This window comes from Nerophis ophidion, linkage group LG21 (assembly GCF_033978795.1).
Source record: "Nerophis ophidion isolate RoL-2023_Sa linkage group LG21, RoL_Noph_v1.0, whole genome shotgun sequence".
Classification (NCBI taxonomy): Eukaryota; Metazoa; Chordata; class Actinopteri; order Syngnathiformes; family Syngnathidae; genus Nerophis; species Nerophis ophidion.
The window spans coordinates 9,133,927-9,161,174 of NC_084631.1; the positions used below are offsets into that span (position 1 = coordinate 9,133,927).

At 38.9% G+C, this 27,248-nt stretch overlaps 1 protein-coding gene across 1 annotated transcript in view; it reads left to right on the plus strand.

Annotated features, from left to right (window-relative positions):
* npr1b (natriuretic peptide receptor 1b) overlaps window positions 1-27,248 on the plus strand; it is a 69,151-nt gene that overhangs the window by 23,209 nt on the left and 18,694 nt on the right. The window contains exons 3-11 of the mRNA XM_061881797.1: window positions 7,525-7,712; window positions 7,790-7,903; window positions 14,266-14,401; window positions 22,747-22,841; window positions 22,917-23,052; window positions 23,122-23,206; window positions 23,887-24,004; window positions 24,075-24,149; window positions 25,706-25,783. Of these exons, the coding sequence (XP_061737781.1) occupies window positions 7,525-7,712; window positions 7,790-7,903; window positions 14,266-14,401; window positions 22,747-22,841; window positions 22,917-23,052; window positions 23,122-23,206; window positions 23,887-24,004; window positions 24,075-24,149; window positions 25,706-25,783 (1,025 nt within the window). The remainder of the gene's footprint in view (window positions 1-7,524; window positions 7,713-7,789; window positions 7,904-14,265; window positions 14,402-22,746; window positions 22,842-22,916; window positions 23,053-23,121; window positions 23,207-23,886; window positions 24,005-24,074; window positions 24,150-25,705; window positions 25,784-27,248) is intronic.

Consider the following 27,248-nt stretch of genomic DNA (forward strand, 5'->3'; position numbering starts at 1 on the left):
TACCGGGTGCGGCCCCGCTGCTGCCTACTGCTTCTTTCACCTCCCACGGGGTGAACAAGGGCATGCGTCAAATGCAGAGGACAAATTTCACCACAGCGAGTGTGTGTGTGTGTGTGTGTGTTTGTGTGTGCGTGCGTGCGTGTGCGTGTGACAATCATTGGTACTTTAACTTAACTTAAAGACCTACTGAAATGAGATTTTCTTATTTAAACGGGGATAGCAGGTCCATTCTATGTGTCATACTTGATCATTTCGCGATATTGCCATATTTTTGCTGAAAGGATTTAGTAGAGAACATCGACAATAACGTTTGCAACTTTTAGGTCGCTAATAAAAAAAAAGCCTTGCCTTTACCGGAAGTAGCAGACGATGACGTCACAAAGGTGAGGGCTCCTCACGTCCTCACATTGTTTATAATGGGAGCCTCCAGCAGCGAGAGCTATTCGGACCGAGAAAACGACAAATTCCCCATTAATTTGAGCGAGGATGAAAGATTTGTGGATGATTATATTGATAGTGAAGGACTGGAAAAAAAAAAAGGAAAAAAAAAAAAAAAGGCGATTGCATTGGGACGGATTCAGATGTTTTTAGACATATTTACGAGGATCATTCTGGGAAATCCCTTATCTTTCTATTGTGTTGCTAGTGTTTTAGTGAGTTAAATAGTACCTGATAGTCGGAGGGGTGTGTCCACGGGTGTCTTGACGCCAGTCTATGAGGGAAGTCGACGGCAGCTGCATGGACGGCGCAAGCTCAGCTGATCTCCGGTACCACAATTTTCTCACCGAAACCTGCCGGTCGACAAGTGGTCGGGAACCATGTTCGCTTGACCGCTCTGATCCATAGTAAAGCTTCACCTCCGGGAATTTTAAACAAGGACACACCGTGTGTTTGTGTGGCTAAAGGCTAAAGCTTCCCAACTCCATCTTTCTACTTTGACTTCTCCATTATTAATTGAACAAATTGCAAAAGATTCAGCAACACAGATGTCCAGAATACTGTGTAATCGCGCGATGAGAAGAGGACTTTTAGCCGCAAGTGGTGCTGGCTAATATGTCCCCTCCAACCAATAACGTCACAAACACGCGTCATCATTCCGCGACGTTTTCAACAGGAAACTCCGCGGGAAATTTAAAATTGTAATTTAGTAAACTAAACCGGTCGTATTGGCATGTGTTGCAATGTTAATATTTCATCATTGATATATAAACTATCAGACTGCGTGGTGGGTAGTAGTGGGTTTCAGTAGGCCTTTAATTTAACAACATCTACATCTTATTGTTTTATTTACTATAACTTCCACCTTAACAACAACTACATCTTAATATTATGACTTCCAGCTTAACAACATCTCCTTCTTTTTATAACGTCCACCTTTACAATATTTACATCTTATTTTTATAACGTCCACTTTAACATCTAACTTCATTCTATTATCATTTGGTTATAATTTCCATCTTAACATCTACATCTTTTTTTTTATAACTCCCCCCTTAACAACATATACATGTTATTATCTTATTTATTATAACTTCCACTTTAACAACATCTCCATCTCATTATCTTTTTTGTTATAATGTCCATCGTATGTTATCAATTGTTTATTTAGGTTGAAGAGATGATGTATGTTTGTTACACAACCAGATGTTATAGTGTGACAAGTGATCGGGGGTTTCACCTCAACAGACACACACACACACACACACACACACATATACATGTATATATAACACGTACTTGACGGTGTGAAGCTGAGCCGTAAGCAACCATCATCATACATGCAACGATGAAAAAAATGTTCATCAAGATGTATTTTACTGAAAGTACGTAAATAGTAATAAATAAAGAAAAATGACGTCACTGCAGCTGGTGATAAATATTTAAACACCTCATTTACATAAATGAAAGTTTGTTCCTTTTAAGGAAATCTGGCCGGCATGCTGGCTACTTTGTTTTTTCAGGAAATGTTTTGTGCTGCGGTGGAAAGCATTTTTCCCCATCGGGAATCGTAGAAATAGAAATCATGTGTCGCCTGGTCAAGCTATGGCTCATGGCATCCGTCACACAAGTGTAAAAAGAAGCTGAGCAACAAGCGGGCCATGTTGCAAATGGCCGCGTCAGCGGTGTCGTTCCCTTAAAGACAGACCCTGGTCAGGAAGTCCCCTGGGAGGTCAGAGGTCATCTGCAGCGCTCTTCCTGCTTTCAGCGTGGTGGCATGTGACCTCTGACCTTGAAGAAAAAAAATCGGACTCGTCAAAACATCCATAAAGTAAGCATCTGTCTCGGATGAACGCTGCATTCTCATTGGGCTGTGATTTAAAGTGGGAGGAGCTACCCCGCATGGACAAATAACTTGTAATGGACTATTTTTAAATCTCGCTCCTGCAGTAAAGTTTGAAGAGTGAATGTGCCTTGTGCGTGTGTGTGTGTGTGTGTGTGTGTGTGTGTGTGTGTGTGTGTGTGTTAGTGTGTGTGTGTGTGTGTTCTTTTCCTACTTTCTTCCCTGGCTGGAACAATAGAGGTGGTGAGACAGGAACATCAAGCATCACAGCTCAGGAGACTTCCTGGCGCTCTGATGGTCACACTCCCAACATGGAAGGAAGCCAAGACAACACTACTACTACTACTATTACAAACCCCGTTTCTATATGAGTTGGGAAATTGTGTTAGATGTAAATATAAACGGAATACAATGATTTGCAAATCCTTTTCAACCCTATATTCAGTTGAATGCACTACAAAGACAAGATATTTGATGTTCAAACTCATAAACCTTATTTTTTTTGCAAATAATAATCAACTTCGAATTTCATGGCTGCAACGCGTGCCAAAGTAGTTGGGAAAGGGCATGTTCACCACTGTGTTACATCACCTTTTCTTTTAACAACACTCAATAAACGTTTAGGAACTGAGGAAACTATTTGTTGAAGCTTTGAAAGTGGAATTCTTTCCAATTCTTGTTTTATGTAGAGCTTCAGTTGTTCAACAGTCCGGAGTCTCCGCTGTCGTATTTTAGGCTTCTTAATGCGCCACACATTTTCGATGGGAGACAGGTCTGGACTGCAGGCGGACCAGGAAAGTACCCGCACTCTTTTACTACGAAGCCACGCTGTTTTAACACGTGGCTTGGCATTGTCTTGTGGAAATAAGCAGGGGCGTCCATGATAACGTTGCTTGGATGACAACATATTGTAGCGTCCCGGAAGAGTTGGTGTCGCAAGGGGTTCTGGGTATTTGTGTTGTTGTGTTTCTGTTGCTTTGCGGTGCTGATGTTCTCCCGAAATGCATTTGTTGTTCTTGTTTGGTGTGATTCACAGTGGGGTGCATGTTTGTGACAGTTTTGGTGTTGTTTATGCGGCCACCATAAGTGTGACCTGTGGGGCTGTTGACTAAGTACGCATTGCTTTCACTTGTGTGGTGTGTTCAAAATTAACATGATCATTAAAGCTGGTAATGATCGTACAACATGTCAGCATTTCTTGATGTCTTTGAGTAGAGACTTTTAAAGAATCCCGCCCAACGCTACAATATGTTGTTCCAAAATCTGTATGGACCTTTCAGCATTAATGGTGCCTTCACAGATGTGTAAGTTACCCATGCCTTGGGCACTAATGCACCCCCATACCATCACAGATGCTGGCTTTTGAACTTTGCGCCTATAATAATCTGTATGGTTATTTTCCTCTTTGTTCTGGAGGACACCACGTCCTCTGTTTCCAAATATAATTTGTAATGTAGACTCGTCAGACCACAGAACACCTTTCCACTTTGCATCAGTCGAACTTAGGTGAGCTCGGGCGCACCCAAGCCGGCGGCGTTTCAGGATATTGTTGATAAATGGGTTTGGCTTTGCATAGCAGAGTTTTAACTTGCACTTACAGATGTAGCGACCAACTGTAGTTACTGACAGTGGTTTTATGAAGTGTTCCTGAGCCCTTGTGGTGATATCCTTTACACACTGATGTTTGTTTTCGATGCAGTACCGCCTGAGGGATCAAAGGTCTGTAAAATCATCACTTTGGTGCAGTGATTTCTCCAGATTCTCTGAACCTTTTGATGATTTTACGGACCGTAGATGGTAAAATCCCTAAATTCCAGCTCGTTGAGAAATGTTGTTTTAAAACTGTTTGACAATCTGCTTACAAATTGGTGACCCTCGCTCCATCCTTGTTTGTGAATTACTTGGCATATCACGGAAGCTGCTTTTATACCCAATCATGGCACCCACCTGTTCCCAATTAGCCTGCACATCTGTGGGATGTTCCATATAAGTGTTTGATGAGCATTCCTCAACTTTATCAGTATTTATTGCTACCTTTCCCAACTTCTTTGTCACGTGTTGCTGGCATCAAATTCTAAAGTTAATGATTATTTGCAAAAAAAAAAAAAAATGTTTTAAGTTTGAACATCAAATATGTTGTCTTTGTAGCATATTCAACTGAATATGGGTTGAAAATGATTTGCAAATCATTGTATTCCGTTTATATTTACATCTAACACAATTTCCTATTCAGGTCTATTTTCAAACAAAAGGTGCATTAAAGGGGTCATATTATGATTTTTCTTACATTTAAAACACTTCCTTGTGATCCACAGAACATGTAATGGTGTTTTTGTGGTCAAAATATTGCATAGATTATGTTTTGCAGACCATCTTCAAGTCGTTTTGTGACCGTCTCTTCTGAATGTGCCGTTTTGTTGCTAGTCTTATTTACGTGCCTCCACTTCGACAGCGTCTTCTCCCCGCTATCTTCGTTGTACTGGTAGTTTTTAGCGCTTCCATAGCGAGTCTGCTGACGGATATAAGTTAGTACTGTAATTTACTTTGTATTAGAAATAGCACAAGTGGGTAGAGGATAGAGTAAAATAAATAAATTATTGACTACAATGGCGGAGGCGCGCAAATAATCTGTAATAATTTAATTAAATGTTTTTGGGGAGCTCACGATTCCCAGTCTAGCCGAACTTTTTGTTACTGGAATGGTTCCGATCGGTTAACAGCTGTGGGCTTTCGAGCGCACCAGAGATTCGCGGCGGAATAATAATAAACAGATTTTTTTGGTGTAGAAAAGCATTTTTGAATGTTTGGACATTGACAAAATTAGTTGGATGATTTCAGTTTTTTCTCATTACATACTGATTGGTTTGCTCTTTTTTTTGCATTTTGTTTTTACTGTTGATGGTTTCCCATGGAATACAAATAATACTAATACGATTGTGTAACTACATAACCTAGTGTGTCAAAAATTCTGCCTGTACAAAAAAAATAATGTTCATGCCTATTATGGTTGTTTTTCAAATGAATTATAGCTAACTAAACTTTGTTTATATTTGAAATATATATTTGAAATTTATTTTGAGAGCTTCTAATATCTTAGATCAGGGTTGTTTAAACGTTTTCCGCCAAGGTCCACATACTGAAAAGTCCAGTATGGGGCGGCCATTTATATATATATATATATATATATATATATATATATATATATATATATATAATACCGTATTTCCTTGAATTGCCGCAGGGCATATAGTAAGCGCCTGCCTTGAATTACTGCCGGGTCAAACTCGCTTCCCAAAATAATTAGCGCATGCTTAGTATTACCGCCTGGTCAAACTCGTGACGTCACGAGTGACACTTCCCCTGTCATCATTTTCAAAATGGAGGAGGCTGATTTCAATACCGGTAATTTGAAATCGCATAAAGGGAAGAGGATTAAGGTCCAACCATACATCACACTCAAATTTTTACTGCATACCTTTGGTAAGTGCCGGAGTGAGAAGAGGTTTTTAAATAATTAGCGCATGCTTACTTTTACCGTATGCCTTTGGTAAGCCAGGAGTGAGAAGAGGTTTTAAATTAATTAGCGCCCCGGCGGAAATTCAAGGAAATACGGTATATATATATATATATATATATATATATATTTTTTTTTTTTTAATTTACTTTTTTAATGCTAAAAACAGATATTATATATATATATATATATATTTAAAAGCAACTATTTGTGTTATATTACTATAAATTATAAACTCAGCTTTTTCTCATTATAGTCTGATTTTTTTGCTCTTTTTTTCTTACATTTTTACCGTTTAATTTTTTTTTTACATAGATATGTTATATTTAAACATACACAACTTTTTAAAATCTTAGCAGACACATAGTATATATTTGCACAAAGCATCGGATCGATATTACCGATACCAGCCTGATTTTTTACTTGGTATCGGATTGGAAAGAAAAAAAATCAGTGCTTTTAATCCATTTATTACCTCCATAATATTTAGTTAGTTAGTTAGTTGGTTAATGAAAAAACTCAAAAAGTTATTGGCAATTTTTATGGAAACTTTCAGAAAACTGTCCAAATTGGGGTAATTAACAACTGCAAATTTTGGGCCATTACTTTACGTTTACAGTAGAGCAAAACCACAGACGTGGAAGCACGATTCGGCGAGGGCCGACTCTCTTGATTAGGTAAACATGGAGTACAGTTAGTTAAAGTTTAGTTAAAGTACCACTGATAGTCACACACACACACTAGGTGTGGTGAAATTACCCTCTGCATTGGACCCATCCCCTTGTTCCACCTCCTGGGAGGTGAGGGGAGCAGTGAGCAGCAGCAGTGGCCGCGCTCGGGAATCCTTTTGGTGATTTAACCCCCAATTCCAACCCTTGATGCTGAGTGCCAAGCAGGGAGGTAAAGGGTTCTATTTTTATAGTCTTTGGTATGACTCGGTTTGAACTCACGACCCAAGTTATTAGAAACAACACACCAAAAACTAATGTTGGGCACCTAATGATTCGCTCCGATTCCGATTGCTGGGGCGAAGATTCGATTCAGAATCAATTCTCAATTCCAACCGATTCTTAGGTTAGAAAAGCTTCTTTCGGTTGCTTGTCGATGGCCTAAAAACGTATTTTTAAAAATTGATTCCTATAAAAATAACCAACAAATTGTTTTTTTAAATATATTTTTCAAAATCATGAATGGATTTAGAATCGGGATGAATAAAAAAATTGCGACCAAAATTGAACACCAAACGATTCGATTCTGGGCGGTAACGACTCTGTTCAGAAATGATTCTCGATTCCAAGTCAATACTATTTAATAACATTGGGTGCCAGTTCAATGATTAACTACATTCTTCCATAAAATAGACAAACAGCTGTGGTACATTTCTATATTCCTCAGAAGAAAATTGGTTTTGTTTAATTAAATTCTAAAAAAAAACATGTAATAAAGTCAAATACAAATAAGGCATCAATCCCACATGTCTTTCTAAAGTAAATCTGTTCATGTGGGGTTTTTTTTAATCAATTTTGGATTTTTTAAAATTCATTATGAATCATTTCTAATAAGCATCACGATTCATTCAAAAATAGTTTTTTTTCGACACCTCTAATGGCCATGCTAACGGTTAGTATTGTTAGCATTATTAGCATTTGAGCTTTTATTAGCTGCATCCACATGTACTCTGCGTACGTATTCCCAATGTTCATTGTCACTTCCTGTGTCTCCCGTCCAGTCATGTTCGTCTGCTGCTCGCCGGACGTCTTCAGGAAGCTGATGGTACACTTCCGCCGCGCCGACCTCCCTCACGAGCAGTATGTCTTCTTCTACATCGACGTTTTCGGCGAGAGCCTCAAATCGACGCACAGGCGGCCCTGGGCTCGCGGCGATCAGGACGACGCCGTTGCCAAGGAGGCCTTCCAGGTACGCGTGACCCCCCCACCCCCCCGAGCACCCGCACGTGTGCCGCGGTGACCATGTGACGCCATGTGTGTCGGCAGAGCGTTAAGATCCTCACGTATCGAGAGCCGCAGAACGCCGAGTACCAGGACTTTGTCCACAACCTGAAGGTGGACGCCAAGACCATGTTCAACTACACCATCGAGGACTCGCTGGTTAGTTATTTTTCCTTGTGTTTTGTGTCATGTCCTCTCTCTCTCTATCTCACACACACACACACACACACACACACACACACACACACACACACACACACACACACACACACACACACACGTTCTTGTACTTCTTACTTTCTTGAGACCTTCGAAAAATGCCTACCTCTTAAGGACCATCCTTTCCAGATATATAACGATTTGTTTTTACAACATTAATAATATATACATACTATGATAAAAGATTTAAAAAAGTAAGCTTTTAGTCAAAACATTTTTTTATTTTTTTTTGGTATTTGGTTTTTAATCTTCGTTATTTACTTAAATTTATTAAACCATTGTTTTTATTCTTTTTGTAATATTTCTCTATTTTGTTTCCTTTTAAACCCCCATTATTTACTTTTTTTTATTTGTTATTTTTATTTTTTTATTTTTATTTTTTAAAGTGTTGGCCCTGCGATGAGGTGGTGACTTGTCCAGGGTGTACCCCGCCTTCCGCCTGATTGTAGCTGAGATAGGCGCCAGCGCCCCCCGCAACCCCAAAAGGGAATAAGCGGTAGAAAATGGATGGATGGATGGAAATTGATCTCAACTCTGTACACTGCTGCTGGAATTTTAATTTTCCTGAAGGAACTCTCCTGAAGGAATCAATAAAGTACTATCTATCTATCTATCTATCTATCTATCTATCTATCTATCTATCCATCTATCCATTTATCCATCTATCCATCTATCCATCTATCCATCTATCCATCTATCCATCTATCCATCTATCCATCTATCTATCTATCTAAATTATGTCTTTATATACCAGCCCTGGGCAATTATTTTGACTCCGGGGCCATATTTAGAGAAAAAAAATACAAAACCTCACAATAATGTTTGATTGAATGCTAAAACGTTATGAGAGACCGCCTTAAAAAAAACGGAATGGAATTTTACATTTCTCTATGAAGTATAAAACACTGAATATTGATAACATATAAACGTTACACCCCCTTTCGATCGACACATTTTACAATCAAGTGAAACGCAACAAAAATGCAACAAACAGTAAAATATGAACGCTAAAGGTACAAAATAAACCCACCTACAATCTGATATTTCTGACACATCACTAAGCTTTAGAACTTTGTTGTGAAAATCTTCCGCGTCTGTGGAAACGCTTCCCGCCCACACGGCTTGGTACCTCGTCTGAGCTGCTGGGACGTAGATTACCATAGTAACTAATAGGGCTGTGAATCTTTGGGTGTCCCACGATTCGATTCAATATTAATTCTTGGGGTCACGATTCGATAATAGATCGATTCGATTCTTGATTCAAAAACGATATTTTTCCGATTCAAAACGATTCTGTATTCATTCAATACATAGGATTTCAGCAGGATCTACCCCAGTCTGCTGACATGCTAGCAGAGTAGTAGATTAAAAAAAAAAAAGCTTTCATAAATGTAAAGGACAATGTTTTATCGACTGATTGCAATAATGTAAATTTGTTTTAACTATTAAACGAACCAAAAATATGACTTATTTTATCTTTGTGAAAACATTGGACACAGTGTGTTGTCAAGCTTATGAGATGCGATGCAAGTGTAAGCCACTGTGACACTATTGTTCTTTTTATTTATTTTTATAAATAATTAATGATAATGTCAGTGAGGGATTTTTAATCACTGCTATGCTGAAATTATAACTAATATTGATACAGTTGTTGATAATATTCATTTTTGTTTCACTACTTTTGGTTTGTTCTGTGTCATGTTTGTGTCTCCTCTCAATTGCTCTGTTTATTACAGTTCTGAGGGTTGCTGGGTAAGGTTTGGTTTTGGAATTGGATTGCATTATTATGGTATTGCTGTGTAGTGGTTTGTTGGATTGATAAAAAATAAAAAAATAAAAAATAAATAAAAATCGATTTTTCAAAAATGAGAATCGATTCTGAATCACACAACATAAACGATTCGATTTGAATCGATTTTTTCCCCAGACCCCTAGTAACTAATTAGATGACCATAGTAACTAATTAGATTACCATGGTAACAGGTATATATATCCATAAACGCAGATTCCAACCATTCAAATACTTTGTATAGTTCAAGACATCACTACACATCATAATGGCAGCTACAGTTTCTATCTTGAAGATCTAAAAAAAAATGATTTGGGAATGTCCGGCGAGCCAGATTGAAAAGCTTAGCGGGCCGCATGTGGCCCCCGGGCCTAATTTGCCCAGGTCTGCTGTATGCATATTTATTTATTCTTTTTTAATAAATTTTGGCCAAAGTGGGCGCATTTCAATTTCTTTCACACATTTGTTATTTCACATTTTGGCCAGAGGGGGAGCACTTTTAAAACCGACACACTGTGAATTTGAAAAATCCCTCCTTTTTGGGACCACCCTAGTTTTGATAGATTTTACCACCAGGGGTGCAAATGAGATCTCAATTTTTTTTATTTTTTTTAATGTGCTTAAGGCCGATGACAAACGAGTCACGAACCACAGATGGCCCCTGGGCCGCACTTTGGGCAACCCAGCTGTAGAAGCTAACTGTCAATTGCCACTATAGTCTTAGTACCGTACTGTATTTGTTCATCTTATGGTCACATATGGTACGCGGGTTGTCTTACGTCAGCACTGGAAGTCGTAAAATCAGCTGTTCACCTGACGGGTTTTTACGGAGCTGAATAGGGAAGTCCTTCTTAAGCTGCTGTCTTGTTTCATCCTATATTGTTGCTTTTGCACCTGTCAATGTTTACTTTTGCATGCACATTAAATAAATAAATAAAAAATCCTGACTTTGGAGCAATGTTCACAGACTCTAGCATTTGGCTCTCTATTAGATGCACATTAAATAAATAAAAAAAATCCTGACTTTGGAGCAATGTTCACAGAGTCTAGCATTTGGCTCTCTATTAGACGCAATGGTTTTCTGTATTTGCACCATGATTTCAATCCTAACTTGTTCACCGGTCCTCAAATGAAGGTACTTTTCCTTCTCAATGTCTCAAGAAGGGTACAAATACAAACACACACAAATGACAATTTGTGCTAAAAGCTAAGCTAACATGACTTCATCTTTATAACAGTATGCTATCAGCCACTCTGGTCTTTACTGCAATACAAGTAATCACATTACTGCACTACACCGTGTCCCTTATAACAGTGTGTGTGCGTGTGTGTGCGTGTGTGTGTGTGTGTGTGCAGATTGTAAAGCCAGTTAATCAGTAGCAGACAGCTGAGAGACACTAATGTGCTGAACAGCTCTCTCACGCACACACGCACACATAATTGTGAGCAAACACACTAATTCATCTTTTATTGCTGATTGTGTTGTGTTCCCACACATCACACATAAACACACACCAACAAACAAGCTAACACACGCACCACCATTGGAACAGAGATATGGTACCAATTCCCGGTACTTAACAATACCAATTTTCAGTACTTTTTGGGTGCGTTAATAAATATTAATAGTTAAAAAAAAAAAAAAGATATTGCATTTTTATTGCGACATTTAGAAATGAGCTGATTATGCTAACTGCCGTGTTTTATTGTCATATTTCTGTGTTGTATGTACTCATGGCCATAAGTACATACAAATCCAAAACATTAGATGGCAGTAGAGTACAGTTTGTGGTTTGTTGTTTTGCCCCAGAAAGTGTTCATACTGTAAATCAGATTTGGCTTCAGCTTTGCCCGCAAGTCGTTACAAGTTTAATAAAGAAATTGGCCCGCGGGGTCAACAGCTTTATTTGAAATAGCTCACAGTACAATTCAGGGGTGTCGAATTAATTTTGGGAGAAAAATCTACTCCCAAGTGGGCCGGACTGGTAAAATCACGGCACGATAACTTAAAAATAAAGACAACTTCAGATTGTTTTCTTTGTTTAAAAATAGAAGAAGCACATTCTGAAAATGTACAAATCATAATGTTGTTGTTCTTTTTTTACACTTACAAGTTGCGGTTAATAGTATTATATCTTTATTTGACGTTATTTATACTTTCTGAATAAATGATGTGATAATGTTCATCAGTCAGCTCATTGGTGTTAATTTTCAATCTAAGAAAATAAAAATCAAATTACAGGATGTTATTTCTGTAATTTGCTCATTTTCCTCAACTTGTGCACTAAGATCATGTGGTTTATTTTTTTTTATGTACGTATGTAGCATAATCTGCAAAGATACAAATAAATGCTATTGTGACATCTAGTGGACTCATTTAGAACAGCAGTTTCTTTCATTCAAAAATTTGCCACCCCTGGTCTAATTGCTACAAATTTGCCGTCGTCTTGTGGACAATGTGAGTCCTGGACTGGACTCTCACTATTATGTTAGATCCACTATGGACTGGACTTTCACAATATTATGCTGGACCTACTCGATGTCCATTGCATCCGGTCTCCCCTAGAGGGCGGGGGGGGGGGGGAAGGGTCCTTTCCAAGGTTTCTCATAGTCATTCACATTGACATCCCACGGAGTTGTGAGTTTTTCCTTGCCCTTTTGTGGGATCTGAACCGAGGATGTTCTTATGGCTTGTGCAGCCCTTTGTAACACTTGTGATTTAGGGTTATATAAATAAACTAGGGCTGGGCAACGATTAAAATTTTTAATCGAAGTTAATCGCACTATTTCTCTGATTAATCGCGATTAACTGCATTGTATACGCAAATGCCAATAATGAATTCAAAAGTAGTGTGTAGTGCACCTTTATTGGAATATTCCCCCACATGAACAAAAGCGCCAAAACATTTGTTGTGCAAACACAATTTAAATCAGTCTTTGTTAAACAGTAGCAGTTAAATAGCATATTTTATGAAAATCAACTCAAAAAATGTAAATACAAACATATAAGCTTATTACTACCACTGCCAGGGTATTTAAGTTATCCTGTTTGTTTTGGAAAATAAATATAATCTACATACAAATCTCTGAGCCACAATCATAACATCCGAACAGGCAATTTCTGAGGTAACAGCAGAAACATTTTTTTTTTTATCAGGGATCTTATGTTTAAAAAAAACTATATTATAGGTAGTGGGCTGTTTTAGGGAATTTTTGATCAAATTATCCGTAGTAACAATATTAATAATGTTGTGTTTATTCTGCGTAGTGCTCTTAAAATAATTATGACCATATCTAGGAATTGATATGATGGGAATTTTCCGATTGTTTGCTTGGTGCTTTGATAAACTGAACGCATCATATACATGGTACTATATTGTGATGTTATGAGCCAGGGAATAAAAGAACTACCCTACCCAGCATGCAACAGGAGTGACGAGCATGCGCGGTAGCCCGGTATAGGTTGTGTCGCCATGACGGCATCTTGTATGTTGTGATATGCACGCTCTGAAAGCAAACGTTAAGAACTCAGCCAACACTCCTGGTCTGCATTATTCATAAATAGACAGACAACACATATACTCCGCTGCTTCACAGGCCGCTGGATGTAGCCGGCAAAGTATTCCCATGCTAGCTAGCCGGTCTAGCAAGCACGCGTCATTCAGTCTAAAACGGCCCGATCTATCCACGTTCAGAATTGTCTGGCGGTCGTAAGTGATCCCGGAGTGACCACGCTGTAAGCCAGCCATGAAATTTGCAGAATTGTCCGGTATTTTTGCCAAATGTTCCATCTTTACCAAGAGCCCCTCGACGTTGAAGCCCGTCCGGGCGACGCCATCTTGTTAAGAAAAGGCGTTAACAAAATAAAAGCATGTAAACAACATAAGCAAATGTGCGATAAAATAATTGTCGGCGTTAATAGATTGATGAGTTAACTCGTAATTAACGCATTAATTTGCCCACCCCTAAAATAAACATTAATTGATTTAGTAACTCAGGCCAACGGCCATGAATTCTACGTTGAGTGTGCACAGTATTTACTTGTATGACCGAATCCAAACAGCCTTTTGAACACAAAAGGTCCACACACATGGTCACACATAACATCTGTTCAGTGAACATTGCACATATTGTAAAAAAAATGTAATTCAAAATTACACCAATTTAAAACTACTGCAATGCATGATGGGAAAAATGCAAAACACTCCTCACACTTATCAATGTGTGGCGCCTTTTATCACAATTCTGGATAATTCTGATTGATTACAAAACTTAGTTGGTAGTTGGGCTGAGTCCGCTCCCAGTGCTGCTTGAGTGATCGCTAAGTGCCGAAGTGCTGTGTCGGCAGCCGGGCGTGACCCAGGTACCGAAACATGGCACAGTTGGCAACCACGTGGCCGGCGGGATTCGGTCGGTGCCAAAAAGACGTACCGGATTCCGTGCCCATCGCTAAGTAGCACAACAGAACGCTTGCTGCTAGTGTGCTAAAAAGTGACTTTTGTGTTTGAGCCAGATGAACATCATCGCTGGGGGCTTCTATGACGGTCTGATGCTGTACACGCACGCGCTCAACGAGACCATGACTGTGCCCACCATGCGGCCCCCGGGAAGAGTGGTCACCAGGAGGATGTGGAACAGAACTTTTCAAGGTTTCTTTTTCTTCTCCTCAGCACGTGCATCCAAGCATTCGCATTAGCAATGTTAGCATTGGTCAGTGCTTAAAGATGTAATGATGATGTAACGAGTAATGGTCATGCATGTACTCGTAGTTCCGTTATGGCCCACTGTTGGGCGCTGTGGAGCACTGAGACACGCTCGCCCACACACACACACGCACTTTCTGCAATCAAGTTTAACTTGCTACACTAGCTTTGACCTTTCAAATATGTGTGTGTGTGTGTTTATTGAGGTAGTAGTTACGCGATGGCAGCGCTTTATTTGTTCTGCTCTTCAAACTGACGTATTTTCACCGTCTAACGTGTCCGTCATCAACGGTCATCCATCATTGTTCCCATGAACTTACTCGATTTGTGTTGACGCGAGGCTCAGCGCACAACAACACACTATTGCACTGTTACACACAGTAATACAAAATGACTCCACGATTACACATTATAACATACTATAACACAATATTGCAGACGTTACAATTTATTACAAATATTACAACACGCTATCACACATTTACACATTACATACTATAACAAACGATTGCATACATTACACTTTATTACACATATTATAACACACTGTTAAACTTTTACACAATATTGCATACTTCAACAGACTATTGCATACATTACACTTAATTACACATATTATAACACACTATTACACATTTACATAATATTACACATTTACACTTTATTAAGCATACTGTAACACATTATTGCATACATTACACTTTATTACACATTATATATCGCACTATCAAACATTACTACGTATTATTACAAATTATTACATACTATTACACACAAATGCCCCTTATTACACGTATTATAACACACTATTACATGTTACACACTTGTACACATTACATTTGATTACACTTTATTATACACTATTACATATATACACATATACTACAACACTATTGCACATATTACACAATATTACATACTAGAACACACTATTGCATACATTACACTTTATTACGCCTTTATTTCCCACTGTTGCACATTTACACTATTACATACTATAACACACTATTGCATACACTACACTCTATTTCACATCCTATTACACACTATTACACGTTTACACATTACACATTATTAAATGCAATTACACATTACACACTATTACACAACACATTATTACACGCTATTACACATTTTAACACAGTATTACACATTTACACCATATTACATACTATAACACACTATTGCACACATTGCACTTTATTACACATTCTATAACACACTATTACACACTATTACATATGATTACACATTATTACACACTAATACGCTGTATTACACATTCTATAACACACTATTACACACTAGTACACATTATTACATACAATTACACATTATTATACACTATTACACATTACACTATTACATATACTACAACACTATTGCACATTATTAAACAATATTATATACTATAACACAGTGGTCCCCAACCACCGGGCCGCAGAATAATTTTTTATTAAAAAAAATAATAATAATAATTTTTTTTTTTTTTTAATTATATCTGTGTTGGCCTTGCGATGAGGTGGCGACTTGTTCAGGGTGTACCCCGCCTTCCGCCCGATTGTAGCTGAAATAGGCGCCAGCGCCCCCCGCGACCCCTAAAAGGGAATAAGCGGTAGAAAATGGATGGATGGATGGATAAATCAACATAAAAAACACAACATACACTTACAATTAGTGCACCAACCACAAAAACCTCCCTTTTTCATCACAAAAACGTCCCATTTTCATGACAAAGGTCACGGGGGCAGCAGCCTAAGCAGGGAAGCCCAGACTTCCCTCTCCCCAGCCACTTCGTCCAGCTCTAATTACACATTATTATATATTACAACACTATTGCACATCATTCCACACTATTAGAAATTACTATATACTATAACACACTGTCAGACTTTATTACATACTATAACACACTGTCAGACTTTATTACATACTATAACACACATTACTTTATTACACATTATGACAAACTACAAGACTATTGCACATTGTTACACAATATTACACGTCATTGCATACCATAGCACACCTTCTACACTATTACACATGTTTAGACTATTGCACAGCATTGCATACAACAACACTAATGCACACCATTAAACTTTATCACATAACACAATATAGTACATTATTCCACATTTTTTACACTATTACACATTTTTACGTAATACATACACAACACTATTGCAGCTTATTACACACTATCACACTGTAATACACTGTTACACTTTGTTACATACTCTAACAAACTACCACACATTATTAATTACTATAACACACTTATTACACATTATTACATTGAGTAACACACTACTACAGATTATTACATACTATAACACACTTTTACAAATTGTTACATTGTGATACACCCTACTACACATTACTATAACACATTATTACATACTATGACCCCCTGTTGCACACTACAACACGCTATTACACTTATTACATACCATAACACTCATTTCAGCAGGGGTGCCCATTACCTCGATCGCGAGCTACCGGTCGACCGCGGAGGGTGTGTCAGTCGATCGCCAGCCAGGCTTTTAAAAAAATAGACCTAAAAATTATCGATCATCAATCTTCACCAAGAAGTCACTTGATTGACATTCACGGCATCCAAAGGTCTTGTGAGATGACGCTGGCTGCTGCGAGATCATTATTAAGAAAAAATGACCGACAGGAAGGCGAGAAACACTTTTTATTTCAACAGACTCTCGCGCCGTACCTTCCGTCAAAAGGCCGACTGCACGTTTCCTATCTTCACAATAAAAGCCCTGCTTCATGCTGGCTGCGCTAACAAAATAAGAGTCTCAGAAAGCTGGCGTGCACAAGCGAGCAAGCTACGGAATTTGTCGCCAATGTTTTTCTTTCAAAGTGTATGGAAGCTGGATAAATAAGATGCCAAAAACCAACCACTTTTGTGTAGTATTGTACAAACCCCGTTTCCGTATGAGTTGGGAAATTGTGATAGATGTAAATATAAACGGAATACAATGATTTGCAAATCCTTTTCAACCCATATTCAATTGAATGTGCTACAAAGATAAGATATTTGATGTTCAAACTCATAAACTTTTTTTTTTTTTTGCTAATAATAATTAACTTGGAATTTCATGGCTGCAACATGTGCCAAAGTAGTTGGGAAAGGGCATGTTCACCAATGTGTTACATCACATTTTCTTTTAACAACACTCAAACGTTTGGGAACTGAGGAAACTAATTGTTGAAACATTTGAAAGTGGAATTCCTGAACATTCTTGCTTGATGTACAGCTTAAGTTGTTCAACAGTCCGGGGGTATTGTTGTCGTATTTTACGCTTCATAATGCGCCACACATTTTCGATGGGAGACATGCCTGGACTGCATGCGGGTCAGGAAAGTACCCGCACTTTTTTACTACGAAGCCACGCTGTTGTAACACATGGCTTGGCATTGTTTTGCTGAAATAAGCAGGGGTGTCCATGATAATGTTGCTTGGATAACAACAGATGTTGCTCCAAAACCTGTATGTACCTTTTCAGCATTAATGGTGCCTTCACAGATGCGTAAGTTACCCATGCCTTGGGCACTAATGCCCCCCCTTACCATTACATATGCTGGCTTTTGAACTTTGCGCCTATAACAATCCGGATGTTTTTTTTCCTCTTTGTTCCGGAGAACACCACATCCACAGTTTCCAAATATAATTTGAAATGTGGACTCGTCAGACCACAAAACACTTTTCCACTTTGCATCAGTCCATCTTAGATGAGCTCGGGCCTAGCAAAGCCGGCGGCGTTTCTGAGTGTTGTTGATAAATGGCTTTGGCTTTGCATAGTAGAGTTTTAACTTGCACTTACAGATGTAGCGACCAACTGTAGTTTTTATGATGTGTTCCTGAGAGCATGTGGAGATATCCTTTACACACTGATGTCGGTTTTTGATGCAGTACCGCCTGAGGGATCAAAGGTCCGTAATATCATCGCTTAGGTGCAGTGATTTCTTCATATTCTCTGAACGTTTTGATGATTTTACGGACCGCAGATGGTAAAATCCCTGAATTCCTTGAAATAGCTCATTGAGAAATGTTGTTCTAAAACTGTTCGACAATTTGCTTACAAAGTGGTGACCCTCACCCCATCCTTGTTTGTGACTGACTTAGCATTTCATGGAAGCTGCTTTTATACCCAATCATGGCACCCACCTGTTCCCAATTAGCCTGCACACCTGTGGGATGTTCCAAATAAGTGTTTGATGAGCATTCCTCAACTTTATCAGTATTTATTGCCACCTTTCCCAACTTCTGTGTCTCGTGTTGCTGGCATCAAATTCTAAAGTTAATGATTATTTGCAAAAAAAAAAAAATGTTTATCAGTTTTAACATCAAATATGTTGTCTTTGTAGCATATTCAACTGAATATGGGTTGAAAATGATTCGCAAACCATTGTATTCCGTTTATATTTACATCTAGCACAGTTTCCCAACTCATATGGAAACGGGGTTTGTACAGAAAGGACTTTTTTTTCTCTCCTCCATTCAAAAATGTGGACGCTATCATCACTACTGTCTGATTCCAATCAATGCAAGTCATCAGAATCAGGTAATACACCAACTTCTATTCTTGTCTTCGTGAAAGAAAGACATCTATATGTGTTACACATGCTTGTATTATCATTAAACACATTTAAAAATGTCTCTTTCATAAATAAATAAATTTAAAATATACAGTATATACGAATGAGGTATATCCCCTCGATTTGGTCAATTGAAAAGTAGCTCGCCTGCAGAAAAGGTGTGGCCACCCCTGCTTTACATGTTACACACTATAACACATTAGTACACTTTATTACACACTATAGCAAATTATTCAACATTTTTAACACTATTACACATTATTACATAACACATACATAACACTATTGCACCTTATTACACACTATCACACTATATCATATTACTTTCTTACATACCATAAGACTCATTATTACATGCTATTTCACATTATTATTTATTATTACATACAGTAGTATAACACACCTTTGCACATAATTACACACAATTACACAAACAATATCAGAAAATACAATCATAAAAACAATCATAATTAGTTTAAAATCAGTAATAAAAGTGTTTTCAGGCTGATTTTGAAGATTGCTGGAGACAAAATGACCCCCGATAATACACAATAACGCACATGATGAGTAAGATTCGCAAGGAGGCGGAGCCTATGTCTGCGTAATCCCAGTGCTTGTACTGTCAGCCTCCTGCTGTGCGCCACTTGAACCCCAGAAAGAAGCTGCAATGTAATCGTGTAAAAGCACAGCGTCATGTGTCACAGATGTCTCTTTGTCCTCCCAGAGGACATCCGTCACTTCACCTCTGCAGTGGCCCCGCCCCCTGGCCAAATCTCATTGTGCTCTTTTACTGATGTGTTCACTTCCTGTTGAGCGTCCCGCTCAGACAGCGGACGTAATGTTCCTAATCTTTGATTTACAAGCTGCCGGTTGCCAGGCAACAGGTCTCAGGTTCAGCATCCATTCCGGGTCCTGATGAAATGGGAGCGGGACATTTTTGCATCAGCAGTGTCGAGTGGCACGTCTCCTGTCCTCATGTCCTCTTTGCGCAAACAAACAATTTCCCTTGAGGATCAATACAGTTTGTCTAAGTTAGCAGTTGATGTTGTTGTAATATTTAATGTTGTTGATTGTTGTGACATTGTTAGTTTTGTTGTTATATTTAATGTTATTGCCTTTCGCCCGATTCTAGCTGAGATAGGCGCCAGCGCCCCCCGCGACCCCAAAAGGGAATAAGCGGTAGAAAATGGATGGATGGATTATTATTGACATATCTAATGTTGGTGTTTATGTTATTGTTAATGTTGTTGGTATTGTTGTTAATGTTGTTACATTTAATATTGTTGACGGTTTTGTCATTGTTAGTGTTGTTGTTATAATTAATGTTATTATTGTTGGTGTTTATGTTATTAAGTATATTGTGTTTATTGTCGATCCATCCATCCATCCATTTTTTACCGCTTATTCCCTTTGGGGTCACGGGGGGCGCTGATGCCTATCTCAGCTACAATCGGGCGGAAGGCGGCGTGCACCCTGGACAAGTGGCCACCTCATCGCAAGGCCAACACAGATAGACAGACAACATTCACACACTAGGGCCAATTTAGTGTTGCCAATCAACCTATCCCCAGGTGCATGTCTTTGGAAGTGGGAGGAAACCGGAGTACCCGGAGGGAACCCACGCATTCACGGGGAGGACATGCAAACTCCACACAGAAAGATCCCGAGCCTGGGATTGAACCCAGGACTACTCAGGACCTTCGTATTGTGAGGCAGACGCACTAACCCCTCTCCTACCGTGAAGCCCAATTCAGTACATATTCCGTACAATTGACCACTAAATGGTAACTGTCAGGTTCAAACACTGATGACATCTTTTAAACAAGACAAAAGGCAAAGAATCAAACAGAGACAGAATTACATTTGGACTCAGATCTGAGGAGGGACCTGGCCACTGTACTCTCTGTACAGTCCTGCACCACGCTCTGCCAAAAGATCCTACTCCTCCTTCTTTATTTGACTTTGTCCCCCCCTCTTTCCCACAGCTGCTGCCTGAGGGAAGTGGGCTGTTATTGTTGTTAATGTTGTTATATTTATTATTGTGGATGGTTGTGTCATTGTTAGTGTTGTTGTCATATTTAATGTTGTTATTATTGTCATACTTAATGCTGTTGGTGTTGATGTTATTGTTAAGTATGTTGTTAATGTTGTTCTATTTAAAATTGTCGATGGTTGTGTCATTGTTAGTGTTGTTGTCATATGTAATGTTGTTATTATTGTCATACTTAATGGTGTTGATGTTGTTATTGTTAAGTATGTTGTTATTGTTGTTCTATTTAAAATTGTCGATGGTTGTCTCATTGTTAGTGTTGTCATATGTGATGTTGTTATTATTGTCATTGTTAGTGGTGTTGATGTTATTGTTAAGTATGTTGTTACTGTTATACTTAATATTGTTGATGGTTGTCATTGTTAGTGTTGTTATAGTTAATGTCATTGTTATTATTGACATCTAATGTTTGTGTTTACGTTATTGTTAATGTTGTTGTATATAATATTGTCAATGTTTTTGTTGTATTCAATGTTGTTGTATTCAATGTTGTTGGTCTTATAGTTAATGTTATTATATTTAATGTTATCATCTTTAATGTTGTTGTATTTATAATATTTTAGTTTATTGTTTTTCGGTCAATGGTCAACAAAATAAGCAAACAGTTGTACATTCATTGATTGAAAATTAAAATGTTGCAGACCGAAAGAGTTTAGGCTGAAGTTGAACACTTATCCTAAAAACAATGTCAAGTACAAAATAAACTTCCGAAAATTATGAAATTTCCTTTGCACAACATATTATGAATACATATTATACACAACATGAACGTAGTTCAATTATATACACAGTAAAGGCATGTGAAATATCCTTGCACATGTATTAAACTTTTGCGTCCAATTATATACTATATATACAAACAATTATACTTCCATTATTATTTATATCCCGCGTTTAGTTTTTAATTAACATTAATCGTTAATGTTGATTCAAGAGCGATATATTTTTCCAGGACATTGACCTCAAAGTGTTTTTTAATGTTGATGTTGTTATTGTTGGTGTAAGTATTATTGTTATTTTTACTGTTATTGTTCTCTTTATTGATGTTATTGTTGTCGATCATTTCAATGTTGATGTTATTATTGATACCATCCATCCATCCATTTCCTACCGCTTATTCCCTTTCGGGGTCGCGGGGGGCGCTGGCGCCTATCTCAGCTACAAACGGGCAGAAGGCGGGGTACACCCTGGACAAGTCGCCACCTCATCGCAGGGCCAACACAGATAGACAGACAACATTCACACTCACATTCACACACTAGGGCCAATTTAGTGTTGCCAATCAACCTATCCCCAGGTGCATGTTTTTGGAGGTGGGATGAAGGCAGAGTGCCCGGAGGGAACCCACGCATTCACAGGGAGAACATGCAAACTCCACACAGAAAGATCCTGAGCCTGGAATTGAACCCAGGACTGCAGGACCTTCGTATTGTGAGGCAGACGCACTAACCCCTCTGCCACTGTGAAGCCCGTTATTATTGATACTTTGGTTGTTAATGTTACTGTTGATACTTTGGTTGCTGATGTTATTGTTGATATTTTGGTTGTCTATGTCATTGTTGTCGATGCTTTTGGTGAAGGAGTTGAACGGCAAGATGAACACACATGATCTTTATGTCCTCAGGTGTGACTGGAACATTACAGCTGGACGAAAATGGAGACAGGGAGACTGACTTTGCTCTGTGGGACATGATAGACACAAACAACAGTGCTTTCCAGGTACACACACACACACACACACATACACGCACGCACGCACGCACATCCACTTTCAGTGATTGTTGTTCTTTCCAGATGGTTCTAGTGTATAACAGTCTGGAGGAGCAGCTGACTGCCATTCCGGGAACGTCGCTACACTGGCTGGGTGGAGTTTGTCCCCCTGACGTTCCCGTGTGCGGCTTCAAGAACGACAACCCTGTTTGCCTGACCAGTAATGCATCAATCATCTCCACACGCTGACACGTTGCTGTGTCTCCTAACGTGATATTTGATTCGACAGAGACAATCACCATCCACCAGATGGTCTCCATTGTGGTCGTCTTCATCCTCACCATGAGCCTCACTGTTGCCATCTTCATCTACAGGTGAGACAATTGTTCTGGAATTGTCCCTTTCCAATGAATAAATGTCCAGAGAAAAAACATCTTTTGAATTACTTATTTGAGATCTCAAGTAAAATTAGCTTACATAAGAGGAAGAAGAAGGGAGATAGGGTGAGAGAGACAAATACGACTTCAAGATGATTATATCTGCTTTGGGAAATGTGGGAAAGGCGGGGGTTTGGAGACATTTCCAATGGGGTCCAAGAACGCACCAAGGCCATAAACCCTGACCCTGACAAAACCCAGACACAGGCAGCTAAGGAGAAGAAGCACTACACAATCATTTAGGCTAAAATCATGGTTTAGACAAGAGATGACTAAAATATACATTTTGCCATTAGACCTTATGGAAGGCTTCGACTTAGTCGACTCATCTACTTCAGCTGTCCCTCTTACGAGACGGCACTAAACAGAGCCGTACTATGGCCAGCACGATTTCAAAGTTGGAACCAAACATTGCCCCCTGTAGTCACGTTAGAGGCTTTTGACCAATCGTTTCGGAGATCATCTGGTTAAGTCCCTCAAGAGGCTCCAGGGCGCCATGTTTCGTCCCAACTATGAAGACGGAGTTGGCCTTATTTTCTCTGGCACCAAAGGTGCTGCGTCGCCCCCGAGTGGAGCAAGTGGATAAGGCACTGTTGTGTTGTGGGTTCCTGCTGCAGGAAGATGAAGCTGGAGAAGGAGTTGGTGGCTCAGCTCTGGAGGATTTCCTGGGACGACATCAACATGAGCAACCTGGAAAAAGTGCTCCGAAGCGGTAGCAGGGTCACATTGTCTCTGGTCTGTGCACCTTGTCTCCGTGGCCACGTCACACGGTGGCGTCACGTGACCACGCTGTGTTTGTCCACAGAGGGGCTCGAACTACGGCTCCCTGATGACGACTGACGGACACGTGCAGGTTTTTGCAAAGACTGGATACTACAAGGTAAGCAGGATTTCGCCTGTGAAAAAAATGTCTATATAGCAACTTAAAGGCCTACTGAAATGAGATTTTCTTATTTAAACGGGGATAGCAGGTCCATTCTATGTGTCATACTTGATCATTTTGCAATATTGCCATATTTTTGCTGAAAGGATTTAGTAGAGAGGGCTTCACGGTGGCAGAGGGGTTAGTGCGTCTGCCTCACAATACGAAGGTCCTGCAGTCTTGGGTTCAAATCCAGGCTCGGGATCTTTCTGTGTGGAGTTTGCATGTTCTCCCCGTGAATGCGTGGGTTCCCTCCGGGTACTCCGGCTTCTTCCCACCTCCAAAGACATGCACCTGGGGATAGGTTGATTGGCGACACTAAAAAATGGTCCCTAGTGTGTGAATGTGAGTGTGAATGTTGTCTGTCTATCTGTGTTGGCCCTGCGATGAGATGGCGACTTGTCCAGGGTGTACCCCGCCTTCCGCCCGATTGTAGCTGAGATAGGCGCCAGCGCCCCCCGCGACCCTAAAAGGGAATAAGCGGTAGAAAATGGATGGATGGATGGATGGATTTAGTAGAGAACATCGACGATAAAGTTCGCAACTTTTGGTCGCTAATAAAAAAGCCCTGCCTTTACCGGAAGTAGCGGATGATGACATCACCGGTGTGAGGCCTCCTCACATCCTCACATTGTTTTTAATGGGAGCCTCCAGCAGCAAGAGCTATTCGGACTGAGAAAGCGACAATTTCCCCATTAATTTAAGCGAGGATGAAAGATTCGTGGATGAGGAAATTGATAGCGAAGGACTATAAAAAATGAATAAATAAAGTTGGGAGCGATTCAGATGTTTTTAGACAAATTTACTAGGATAATTCTGGGAAATCCCTTAACTTTTTATTGTGTTGCTAGTGTTTTAGTGAGTTTAATAGTACCTGATAGTCGGAGGGGTGTGTCCACAGGTGTTTTGACGCCAGTCTCTGAGGGAATTAGTCACGGCAGCTCAGAACGACAGAAGCGCCGCTGATCTCCGGTAAGAGGCGACTTATTACCACAGTTTTCTCACCGAAAACTTCCGGTCGACCAGTAGTCGTGATCCATGTTCGCTTGACCGCTCTGATCCATAGTAAAGCTTCACCTCCGGGAATTTTAAACAAGGAAACACCGTGTGTTTGTGTGGCTAAAGGCTAAAGCTTCCCACCTCCATCTTTCTACTTTGACTTCTCCATTATTAATTGAACAAATTGTAAAAGATTCCGCAACACAGATGTCCAGAATACTGTGTAATTGCGCGATGAAAAGAGCACTTTTAGCCGCAAGTGGTGCTGGCTAAAATGTCCCCTCCAACCAATAACATCATTCCGCGACATTTTCAACAGGAAACTCCGCGGGAAATTGCAATGTTAATATTTCATCATTGATATATAAACTATCAGACTGCGTGGTCGGTAGTAGTGGGTTTCAGTAGGCCTTTATGCATCCTTGAGTACGCTACAATGATCAACCACCAGAGGGCGGAGTTACTGCAGTAGCGGTCTACTGATATTGCAATACTGTACTTGTATGTTGTTGCAGGGGAACATCGTGGCCATCAAGTACACCAACAGGAAGCGCGTCGAGCTGAACAGGAAGGTCCTATTTGAACTCAAACATGTGAGTGATGATGAAGATGACGTCATGAAGGATTATACACCTCTACATACTACACGCACCTAGTACAAGTACTACTGTACCAGGTAGTACACGTGCCTGCGAAACGTGGTAATTGTTGCACTTAAACATGTAGTCGAGTAGTTGTGGTGTAACATGTAGTAATTGTAGCTGTAGGTCATGTAGTGGAGTACGATGTCGTGGTCATAAAATATGTAATTTATTGAGATGTATTTGTAGTAGTAGAAAAATACGATAGGGTAAAATGTAGTAAAATATGCAATAAAGTTAAATGTACTAGTAGTGGTAAAATATATAGTGGGGTAAAATGGAGTAGTAAAAAACATAGTAGAGTAAGATGTGCTCATAGTATTAGTGGTAAAATATGTAGTAGAGTAAGATGTAGGAGTAATAGTAAAATACGAAGTAAAGTAAGATGTAGTAGTAAAATATGTAGTAGAGTAAAATGTAAGAGTAGTAGTAAAATGTGTAGCATGGTGTAATACTCTTAATAGTACTTTTAGTGAAGTAAGATGTCGTAGTCGTAAAATATGTAGTTGATTAAGAAGTATTTGTAGTAGTAAAATAGGTAGTAGGAGAAAAATATGATAGGGTAAAATGTATTAATAGAAGTAAAATATGCAATAAAATTAGATGTACTAGTGGTAGTAAAATATATAGTCAGGTAAAATGTAGTCGTAAAATATGTAGTAGAGTAAGACGCACTTGTATTAGTAGTAAAATATGTAGTACAGTAAAATATACTTGTTGTAGTATTAGTGGTAAAATATGTAGTAGAGTAAGATGTATGAGTAGTAGTAAAATATATAGTGGAGTAAAATATACTAATAGTAGTATTAGTAGTAAAATATGTATTAAAGATGTAATAGTAAAAATATAGTAGGGTAAAATGTATGAGTGGTGGTAGTAAAATATGTAGTAGAGTAAGATGTAGGAGTAGTAGTGTTGGTAGTAAAATTTGTAGTAGAGTACGATGTAGGAGTAGTAGCATTATTCGTAAAATATGTAGTAGAGTAAGATGTAGGAGTATTTTTATTAGTCGTAAAATATCTAGCAGAGTAAAATATACTGGTGGAAGTAAAATGTGTAGTAGAGTAAGATGTAGGAGTAGTAGCATTAGTCGTAAAATATTTACTAGAGTAAGATGTAGGAGTAGTAGTATTAGTCGTAAAATATGTAGTAGAGTAAAATATACTAGTGGAAGTAAAACGTGTAGCATGGTGTAATACTTTTTATATGGCTTTTAGTGAAGTAAGATGTCGTAGTCGTAAAATATGTAGTTGATTAAGATGTATTTGTAGTAGTAAAATAGGTAGTAGGAGAAAAATGATAGGGTAAAATGTAGTAATAGTGGTAAAATATGCAATAAAGTTAGATGTACTAGTAATAGTAAAATATATAATCAGGTAAAATGTAGTTGTAAAATATGTAGTAGAGTAAGACGCAC